This window comes from Folsomia candida, unplaced genomic scaffold (genome assembly GCF_002217175.1).
Source record: "Folsomia candida strain VU population unplaced genomic scaffold, ASM221717v1 Fcan01_Sc045, whole genome shotgun sequence".
Classification (NCBI taxonomy): Eukaryota; Metazoa; Arthropoda; class Collembola; order Entomobryomorpha; family Isotomidae; genus Folsomia; species Folsomia candida.
This window is the reverse complement of record NW_019091237.1, coordinates 333,897-344,913: the sequence shown is the minus strand read 5'-3', so window position 1 is coordinate 344,913 and position 11,017 is coordinate 333,897. Positions and strand designations below refer to the sequence as shown.

The 11,017-nt window shown below is 38.3% G+C and overlaps 2 protein-coding genes across 4 annotated transcripts; one reads left to right on the top strand and one right to left on the bottom strand.

Annotated features, from left to right (window-relative positions):
• Positions 1 to 1,526: 1,526 nt before the first annotated feature.
• LOC110861811 (mitochondrial tRNA-specific 2-thiouridylase 1) lies at positions 1,527 to 4,711 on the bottom strand. 2 transcript variants are annotated; one of them, XM_022110951.2, is made up of 7 exons: positions 4,524 to 4,711; positions 4,343 to 4,449; positions 4,030 to 4,275; positions 3,191 to 3,608; positions 3,033 to 3,120; positions 2,398 to 2,613; positions 1,527 to 1,970 (listed from the first exon to the last, which is right to left on the bottom strand). In XM_022110951.2, exons 3-7 carry the CDS (start codon positions 4,261 to 4,263, stop codon positions 1,613 to 1,615), a joined length of 1,314 nt encoding a protein of 437 aa, XP_021966643.1. In that variant the 5' UTR covers positions 4,264 to 4,275; positions 4,343 to 4,449; positions 4,524 to 4,711; the 3' UTR covers positions 1,527 to 1,612. The 2 variants fall into 2 exon arrangements, with proteins under 2 accessions (XP_021966643.1, XP_021966644.1); XM_022110952.2 differs by having other exon boundaries at positions 4,353 to 4,449.
• A 64-nt stretch (positions 4,712 to 4,775) lies between these two features.
• On the top strand, positions 4,776 to 6,369 carry LOC110861801 (low molecular weight phosphotyrosine protein phosphatase). Of its 2 annotated transcripts, none has more exons than XM_022110934.2 (4): positions 4,776 to 5,071; positions 5,204 to 5,394; positions 5,471 to 5,647; positions 6,096 to 6,369. In XM_022110934.2, exons 1-4 carry the CDS (start codon positions 5,011 to 5,013, stop codon positions 6,204 to 6,206), a joined length of 540 nt encoding a protein of 179 aa, XP_021966626.1. In that variant the 5' UTR covers positions 4,776 to 5,010; the 3' UTR covers positions 6,207 to 6,369. The 2 variants fall into 2 exon arrangements, with proteins under 2 accessions (XP_021966626.1, XP_035700883.1); XM_035844990.1 differs by having other exon boundaries at positions 5,471 to 5,725.
• Positions 6,370 to 11,017: the final 4,648 nt, after the last annotated feature.

Genomic DNA, 11,017 nt, shown 5'->3' with positions numbered 1-11,017 from the left:
ACTATTATGTTATTATAAATATATGTATGCATCATCATCACACTTAATTAATCAACTAATTAATTACTTATATCAACTTTAATAAGTACGAGTATAATATTAAATTATGTAGTAATTAGACACTTATGCTTTCTTCTGAGATCATTCAATTTTAATTTATGAGTAATATCACATACATTTCCAGATAACCTTTACATGCATAATATAATTCAATGTTTAGCTTGATATGATACATATATGTTTCGTACTCTGTTCGGATTTTGTATCATTATAAATATTTGGCCTACTACAATTAGGGACACTATAAAATTTGAATTAGCATATTTGAGGAGAACACTTATCATGAGATCAGGATTACTGGTTAAAAAGTAAAGTAAAGACCATTGATCTTTTCATTTAAAATATACATATTTCTCGTTACTGATGATAAAATACATGTCTGTTCAGCTTTACTTTTTCCTAATCTGTTTTTGCACTTGTATCATTATAATTATTACATCGATCTTAGTGGGACTAGAGTTTATGTTAATTAATTCGGTTAAAAAAAGAGAACACTATTAAATGTGACCAGCATGACATGCAAATGACATGCAAATGACAGCAAATCATGACTAAAAATGGAAGCGATCACAATAGAAAATCTGACATATCACAAAGAAACAAAGAATTTTCGATAATCACGATAAGTAGATAACCCCATGACGTCGTTAACCCTTCGCAGGGAAGTAGTGAGCTCGTTCCAAACGTGCCATCAATCGTTCCATCTCCCAAACGAGGATCATCAACCTGGTCGTCAGGAGCTGCAGGTTCAGCAAAGTGGTGTTCGAGTAGATCTACATATATACGACCACAAATTATTAGCCGGTTATCTCAAAAATTATATTATTTACCACTAAAAATTGTTGACCTGCACTTACAATGTTAACAAACTTCGAATATTCTGGGATTCGGTGGCCTTGATACGTTCCCAGGCGGCGGAGTAGACCAAAATTTACCTGGCTTGGGAGAGGAACCACGGTTCTTTTGAAGACCCACTTCGGGACGACGAGTCGGGGGGAGTTTGTGAGGTTGAACATTTTATGTAGCGGATTTGAGGAAATGAATTACTGAGTAATGAATTGTTGAAATTATTTAAAAATTTGGAAGGAGAGGAGGACGAGCAATACGGATAGTTGATCGAATGGAGTGAACTTTGGGAATGAAAAGCAACTTTGGGCTGTTGTTGATTTGACGACGGATTTCCAAATTTTCCATGGAAACGCGTCTTAGACTTTTTTGAAAATCCACTTTAGATTATTCTGGAAACTTATTCTACCTTATGGCACTCTCGCTCTTTACATATATGAGTTTTTTAAATTGATGTCATGTCATGTTCGATTTTTGATTTCTTGGTGTGCTTGAAACAATGAAAATGTGTGGATAAGGGCTTATAATTAGCAGAGATAACCCACAACACTGTATGAAAATTATTACCGGAATATCAAAAATTGCATGAATTGAGGGCACAATAATATTACGTACATAAATCATCATTTAAATCCTGTCTTTATTTAATTTTCGTTACACAATAAGTAGAAATGTCAGATCAGACTACGAGTAAAAATAATGAGCATCATAAAATTTGGCGTTGCGGAGGAATCTTGAGATGATTTGCATATTCGTAATCTTGACTAGATTTATAAGGAGGGTTTTGTGGAGGAGGGGGGCGTAGTAGTTCTTGGTCCATGGGGAAGGGTGGGTTGAGCCCGATTTGCGAGAGGACGTCGACCCAGAGGATCTTGGCGCTGCCCAGACAAACGTTCCCCTTGTAAAAGACGGCCACCTGTCCGGGCGTCACGGCGCGAGTGGGGATGGACAGCCACACTTTGAGCGCCACCGTCGACGAGGGGGCGGACGACGACGACGAGGGGGACACTTTGTACAGCAGGGCGGGCGTGGTCCACTCCGTGTGTTGGAATTTGAACATGCACCTGCAACGTGACGAAATTGTTAACGTAAGACTCGATGATTCATCCTCAAAATCAATACATTTTTAATCAATTCCTGCCTTTGGGAACTTATTTTAAAATTCTGGTCGATAAATTTGTAGACCAGGTCGTTCCCAATTTTCTAAAAATTTACACTTCAGCTGTTGAACGAGGAGATCTCAAGTTCAACAGAGCAGAGAATGGAGTTCCAATTCCAATGGAGTTCCAGAGAATGGAATTCAGAGTTTCCCTATCTTTTGAATCGGGCCAAAATTTCCGGAGACAATGTTAATAAAATTTAGGAAGCCCTGAAGATCCGCACCAGAATTTTTACCTAACCCAAGAGATAGGAAAACTTATGGAAATTTTGATAACTTTGGTATGCTAATTGTCTAGCGATTTCCGGGCATTGTGGTCAAGTCGTACGTACAGGAAGGGTTCGTCTTCTCGTAAAGTGGGGACGTCGCAAATCCAGTGGGGCTCCTCGGCCAGGAAGACGCTCGAGAAGAGGGCGGGATGGTCGTGGTCGTCAACGGCGTAAATCGTCTGGGAGGCGGGGTCCCTCGCGGCCACGAACCAGGGGTGCTTCCCCCCCGCAATTCGACACCGCTGCCCAATCGTGTAGTGGTGGACGCCGTTGTGCGATCTGTAAATTGGATTTATTTAGTCCAAGATAAGGTGAATTTAGTTTATTTAATAAAGAATGGACGTCTCCCAGCGTATGTTTTCCGATTTTGGCCAAATTAGTGTCAATCGATGACAATTTGATTTGGTTAGTATGAAATTTGCGAAAGACGTGATCTCCCAATAGGCACGTATAGAGGAGATATTTGCATCCAAAGAGGAAAGAACGTGTCCTAAAGTTGTCAAATTTTACACTTTCTAAATTTACTGGGTGGTTTCTCCTCTTTGGATGCACACATCTCCTCTATACCTGCCCATTGGGAGACCGGATCTTTGACAAATTCCATACAATTGCTTAAATTTGTGACTGATTGACACTAATTCCATCAAAATCGGAGAGCACCCGCAGGGAGACGTCCGTCGTTAGTCTATTCAAAATACCCGATCACGTGTCCCTTAATCAAATCGATGAAGGGTCCCGGCCGATGAGGGATGTATTCAGAAATGAAATCGGTGAAGGATCGGTTCCCTGAATTTACATACATTACTTCGAATTAAGAAACATAATGCTTATCTTCTATTAAAGTCCCTGTCCTCACCGATAAAACAGATTCCGACCGAGTCCCTTTTCTTGGCCAGGGTCTCCATCCCGAATTCATTCGCTAGTCGCCGCACCTGCGACTTGTACATGTCGCCCAACGGAAACAGCGTGGCTTGCAACGCCTCCTGGTGAATCCCGCTGAGAAAAAGGGTCTGGTCTTTCGTGGCGTCAAGAGCACGGAGGAGTCGAACTCGTCCCCTGCCCCCCATTTCCACCACGTCGTCGTCGGCGTCGGTTTGAGCGTAGTGACCCGTCGCGATGCAGTCCGCTCCCCAGACTCGTTTCGCGTAGTTGAAAAAGGACCCGAATTTCAAGTAGCGGTTGCAAAGAATGTCCGGATTTGGGGTGAAACCACGTTCGTAGTCGGACAAAAGGGTGGAAAACACGTCGTTCCAATAATCCTTGACGAAAGAGACCTGAATAAAAGTATGAGGAGGAATTAACTTATAAGTTTAACTTAGGATTCAATAATTCATCATCAAAATCAACATATTTTTAATTATTTTTCGGCTCTGGGAATGTATTTTAAAATTCTGGATTACAAATTTGCAGTCGGTAAGATGATTAATGGAATAGTGGTAGAGCTTTTAACCCAGTTTAGATAACTTCCAGTTTTTCTGAAGGCTTCTTAAACCTGAGATCTCCAAAAAGTGTCAAAATCGGGATTGTACGTATATTTCTAAAAATTGGGAACCCCCTCCTCTACAAATTTGTCATCCAGAATTTTAAAATAAGTTCCCAGAGCCATGAAATAATTAAAATTTTGCTGATTAATAAGTTATCAATTACGTTAAGGTACAAGATCAGTATTTTTCTAGTAAAATGTCACTCACTCACCGTCGTGAAAGGTATTCCCAAAATGTCGCAGGCTTCTCGAGCATCTCGAGCATCTTGGTCTCGCACCTTTCGACACTGACCGGACTCGTCCTGCTCGTCCCAGTTCTGCATGTGCACTCCGATCAGGTCGACCTTGTGGGGACCGTAGCGCTTTTGCAGCAGAGCCGCCGCCACGGCCGAGTCGACACCGCCGGAAAGCGCGATCACGATGCGGCGAATGTTGGATGACGACATGTCTTAAGAGCCCTGGAATTTAGTAGTATGTTAATAATTACTTAATGCAAATGAGATGAAAATTAATAACACAACTCACAATTTAATACCTCACAAGAACAATCTCAGAAACACTGTATGTTCGTTTACTATTTATTCATTGTATGCGACTCAGCTTTTATTATTTGACGACATCTCTTACGACCCCTGGAATTTAATGATCCGTTAATAATTAATTAATGCAAATGACATGAAAATTATGAACACAAGGAATTGCATACCTCAAAAGAACAATCTCAAAAGCATTTGTTCGTGTTAGTGATTCAGCTTTGATATGACTTAATTACCATTAAACGTTCAGAAGTTAACTAATAATAGTCATAGTTCGTGTTAATTAAACTAACTGCACAATTTAAAAATTAAGGATATTTAATTTAGTATTTTTAACTTTCATCTCTAACTCAAAACACGTGGACGGTGTGGATTCCTTTCCGCGACGAAAAACCAAACCGCCTCAAACCGGCAGCTGATTCGTTCTGATCTGATACCAAAAAATACCGACCGGTTAATTAACTAACCGGCTTTAATAATAATTAACATTCCATCAATATTCAATTAGTACAAATTCGTGCTCAGGATTTATGAGCCTCATTTCCGGAATTTAGTTTATTTTTTACAGCAAATAAATCTCATATCCAGTACTTTTCATTTCCGAATTGGAAATTCCAACTTGAAGTAAATTACTTAATTTAATTACAAATTAAAAACATGGCCTCGTCGTCCTCCTCCTCTTGTTCGAATTCGAAATCAGTGTTGTTCGTTTGTTTGGGTGAGTTGAATTATATTTTTCGTCTTGTTATCTAAAATTTACAAGTTTATATCATAAATTATGATTGGTAATTGTGGTACTTTAAAAATTTACCTTAAAATTGGTAATTAAAATCACCCTCTCGTTCTTCAGGGAACATTTGTCGCTCGCCCATCGCGGAGGCGGTGTTTCGTCACCTTATCTCCAAACGTGGCGTTGCGTCAGAGTGGACGGTCGACTCGTGCGGAACGATTGGTTATCATACCGGCAAGAATCCGGAAGTCAGGGCCAGAAAAGTTTTGAAAGATCGTGGCCTGACAGATTACGAGCATCAGGCGAGAATTGTAAGTTTCATAAGCACAAATTTCATAACAAAATTAATGTTATCGTTGGCAATTAATGCACATAATCTCGTGTCAGATCAAGAAAGCTGACTTTGAGAAGTTCGCCTACATTATTGGCATGGATTTGGATAACGTGTTGGACTTGAAGCGCATCCAGCCGCCCGGAAGCAAGGCCAAGATTCATCGATTGGGCGAATTCGATAAACACGCTCTCGCAGGCGGAGAAGTCAAGGAAGTTCGGGATCCATACTATGTCAGTTCCCAGAAATCATTTAAATTTAACTGAGGATTCATTGACTAATTGTCAAAATCAACACATTTTTAGTCATTTGTAAGCTCTGGGAATGTATTTTAAAATTCTGGACGACAAATTTGTAGAGCAGGGAGTTCCCATTTTTCAAAAAATATGCACTCCAGATTTTAACACTTTTTGGTGGAGGAGATCTCAAGTTTAAGAAGCCTTTAGAAAATTGGACCTCGTCGAAACTTGCCTAAAAAAACTTATCGCCATTCTATTAATCAACTCACTGACTGCAAATTCGTCGCCCAGAAATCTAAAATAAATTCCCAGAGACGATTAGTCATTAAAAATGTTGCCAGTTTATTTGTATGCAAATATTTGATGACACACTGATTAATTTCTCAGCATAATTCACTATTATCCTATTAGTAATTCATGTTTTAATTGTGGATAATTGCAGGATGACGATGCCGAAGGATTTTACGTCTGTTACGACCAGTGTATGGAAGCGTGTAAAGGTTTCCTGGATAATTTCGAGAAACCAAAACCACATCAAGAAGCAAAGGAATGATCTGAAACGATTTAACTCTAATTAAACAAATTGCAATTAATAATCACCGCATTCTTGTTACATTTTCCATAAGAAATTAACCACATTAAGGCAAACTTTGTTATTTATCTTTGAAAAATATAATAAACATGGTTATGAATACTTGTTAAATTAACCTACTTAACTTCAAAATGACCATTATTCATCGGCTCTGGGAATTTATTTTATAATTAAAATTAAATTAAATCTTCGTTAAGATAAGCGTTACGATAAGATATGTGATGAATCATTGATCAGCCCTACGTTAATTTTGTAACGACCAGCTTATTACTTAATTACGCGTCATCCTTCTTCTTCCAGATCAAATATGCTGTTACTTAAAAACTCATGAAAATAGTTTTGCAATTTACTTGATGAGATTAATAAAACAAAATTAATTTGCGACATGGGAATCTCGTTGAGTTTCAGTAAACCACTATTTTCGTCTCATGCAATCTGTAAACAAGCCAAACTTTTATGGATAACTCGTCGACTGCGGTTTAGTATAGGTAACCACTTATCGATATGGGACCATGTGTTACATCAATCAAATTGATAAGCTGGACAAGAATTTGTGTCTCCTTTTGCGCGGAAATGCTTATTACCTTCGTAATTAATTGGCAAAGATCAAATTATGCTGTTAGATACTTAAAAACACATGAAAATAGTCATTCAAATTTTGCAATTCACGTGACAAGATGCATATTAAATCGAAATTAATTTGCAACATGAGAATCTCGTCGAGTTTCAGTAACACTGTTTTCGTCTCATGTAATCTGCAAACAAGCCAAACTTTTATTGATAAGACGCCCACAAAGGGGTGACACACTTGTCACTTGGTTTATCCTCGTTTATTAATGAAATGCCGTAACAAAAGGTGACATGAAGGAGGCGATGCTGCGTCGGTGCGTCGTTAATCCGCTCTTTAATTGCAGAGGGGAGAGAAGAAGGGTTAAATTATGTAATGAAGATGATTATGAATCAGTTTTAATTGCGAATTAACGCAACACGGTGGTCGTCTCATCAGAACGACTTCAATTTCTCGAGTACCGTGTCGCATTTCGTGTCAATTTGTACATAAACTTGGCTCAATATGTTTAATGCTTAACCAAAACCACCCACAAAACTAAACCAGACGCAAAGAGAGTGAAATGGAAAATCAACACAATTATAGCGGATCGATTCGACCACGAGAAACCCATATTTTTTGGGTAGACGCTAGAACGTGGTGTCCTGTGTGACTGACTGCAGTGGTCATAAACTTGGTCACAAACTTGGTCATTTTCCTACTCGTAATGAATGTCTTTCAGCGTGTACCCCCCGATTTTCATTAAACGAAGAAGGTGAAGAAGAAGAAGTTGTCCCACTTTTTCAAAAATACATTCCGTTGCGAGTTTTAAAAAAATATACACTCCGAATTGTTACACTTTGTGAAGTAGGAGTTTTAGAAAGTTTCAAGTTTTAGAAATATACTTTGTTTTCCCGTTTTTTTAAAAGTATTTTAACAGCGATTTCCGTCTTAAATGTATCCAATTCACTTTTTACTCTAGAATTATTGATTAATTAATAAAGTAATTAATGGATCAGTTAATTAAAAGCAAGGACAAGCTTGGACAGGCTTGGACAAGGACCATGATGGTATAGTTATCTCATTTTCGTCTCATAATCTCCGTCTCAAATCCAATCCATTCATTCTCTCCAGTCCACACTCAAAAAAGTCAAAAATCAAACCCCACGAATCACACGAATCTTGTTTACTCTGTGAAGAACTTTTTACTCTCGGATTATTTAACTAATTACTTAATTGATCAGTTAATTAAAACTTAATCCCATCTAGACATGGGCCACTATGGTATTGCTCATGTTCGTCTCAAACTCCCCAAAATCTCAAATTCCCCGTCTCAAAATTCCCATCCCAAAATTTCTTCTCAAACTCACCAAAATCTCGAAATCTCAAATTCCCCGTCTCAAAATTTCCATCCCAAAATTTCGTCTCAAACTACCCAAAATCTCGAAATCTCAAATTCCCCGTCTCAAAATTTCCATCCCAAAATTTCGTCTTAAACTCCCCAAATTCTCAAATTCCCCGTCTCAAAATTCCCATCCCAAAATTTCGTCTCAAACTCCCTAAAATCTCAAATTCCCCGTTTCAAATCCAATCCATTCATGTGCGATGCCCCAAAATTCTCGCATTTTTCCATCCAAAGAGTCAAACCCGACGAATCAGGCGATTCTTGTATTTTTGACTTTCTTTCATCTCACTCTGGTCGTTGACGGAGTGGCCGTGGCCGCGATGAAAAGAGCAAAACCGGCAACTGATTCCTTCTGATCTGTACTCCGACCGATTAATTTTCCGGGTTTAATAATAATTAACAATTCATTAATTACCATTCCATTAATAATTAATTAATACAAATTCGTTCTCAAAGTTCGAAGCCACATTTTTAGAATTCAGTTCATTCTACCCAGCAATTCAATCTCACCTTATTTCACTTCAGCCAATAGTAGTTTCCAATTTAAAGTAAGTAAGATTCACTTAATTACCAATTAAAATAATGGCCTCCGCGTCGTCATCGTCATCTTCGTCTTCGTCATCTTCAAGCAAGGCCCTATGGCTCAGAGGTACGAGGGTAGGATTGTCACCACGCAGTCACACGTTCGATTCCTCTGGCCGGGAAGCTATTGCTAATCCTACTCGGCTCGGTGTTAGTACGGGGTAGGTGCTGTCTCGTGACAGGGTGAGCCCAGCCATACGGAATGGCAATGTCACTGTGTACAGCCCCTAGCAGAGTCCGTTCTCTGTGGGGATGAGACAACTTGCTACGAAATTATGGCAAGAAGTCGCCATCTGAGGCTGAAAAGCAGAGAAATCTGAGTCCTGGCGATGTAAAACTGTCACATTTTAACATTTTAACATTTTTTTCGTCAACTTCAAAATCCGTACTTTTCGTGGATTTGCGTAAGTTCAATTATATTTTCCTTCTCTTTAAACCATTCATGATTCAAAATTTTCAACCTTACATCATAAATTATGCCTGATAACTAAAAATTTACCATAAAATTTCTAATAAAAGACATCCCCTCGTTTTTCAGGGAATATTTGCTTCTCGCCAATGGCGGAGGCAGTCTTCCGTCGCCTTATCGCTGCCCGTGGCGTCGCGGCGGACTGGACTGTCGACTCTTGCGGTAGGATTGACCTTCATGCCGGAGAAAGTCTGGAACCAAGGGCTCGAAAGGTTCTGAAAGAGAGTGGCCTCGCGGAGTACGAGCACAAAGCGAGGGTGGTAAGTTTTAAGCACAATTAAGAAAATTATGATCACAGTTAACAACTCATCTCGTTTCAGATAAGAAATGCTGACCTCGATAAGTTCGACTACATGATTGGTTTGGAATTAGACGACGTTTTGGAACTCGAGTACTACTCTAGGGCATCGGACCCAGGTCAGGATTCATCTGCTGAGTGAATTTGACGGGATAGTAGTTCCCTTCGGAGGAAAGCGCAAGGAAGCTGAAGACCCGTTCCATGTAACAGTTCCCTAATTCCATTAATGCAGGACTGGATAACTGATCGTCAAAATCCGCACATTTTTCCCCTAATTTATTTTAAAATTCTGAACCATGAAATTGTACGAGCGAGTTGTTGTTGTCAATTGAAAGAAAATATGCCCTCCAGATTCTGAAGGAGGACATCCCAAAGTTAAGAAGGCTTCAAAAAAATCATCCAAACTAGCTGAAAGAACGCAACGTGATTCCATTAATCAACAATGAGTACAAATTTGTGGTTCAGAATTTTAAAATAAATTCCCACACCGAGTTTTGAAATGTTTTAATTTTGAGGGTTTTGTTGATAAGTAATCCAGTCCTGCGTTATGTAAATGTTGCCAGCTAATTAAGTTTTTTTTTGTATTTGGTGACACGCTGATTAGTTTCTTAGCATAAGGACAATTATCTTATTAATAATTCATTTTTTAATTGTTGTTAACTGCAGGAGAACGACGACAGGAGTTTTTATGCCTGTTACGATCTGTGCCTGGACGCTTGCAAAGGGTATTTACATTAGAAAAATATATGTATTTAATACACAAAAAAGTTTAATAGATGAAGAAATAGAGATGAATACTTATTAAATTAACGTACTTAATTTTAAAATGATCAGCTTATTGTCATCTTTCATCATCCACATTTGTAATCATTTAAGTATCGGCTTTGTAAATTTATTTTACAGTTAAATTAAAGTAAATTTTAATTAAGATAATATTAATTAAGATAATTTTAATTAAGATTCTGAAGCCTTCTTAAACTTTTGAGATCTCCTCCTTCGGAAAGTGTCAAAATCTGGAATGTTTGCAATGAATGCAATGTTTTTTAAGATAATTTGGCAACGACGACCTGCTTTACAAATTCGTCGTTCAGAATTTCGAAATAAATTCTCAGATCCGGGAAATGATAAAAAGCGTGCTGATTAAGCAATAAACAGTAAACAATTTCAGCGACTTTTGTGGTGACGAGTCATACATTAATTTTGTAGTGACCAGTATATTACTTAATTACACTTTATCTTTCCTCCAGATCAAATTATGATGTTAGTTAAAAAAAATCATGAAAATAGTTTCGCAATTCAAGTGATGAGATGCGTAATAAAACGAAATTAATTTGCAACATGGGAATCTCGTTGAGTTTCAGTAACACTGTTTTCGTCTCATGTAATCTGCAAACAAGCCAAACTTTTATTGATAAGACGCCCACAAAGGGGTGACACACTTGTCACTTGGTTTATCCTCGTTTATTAATGA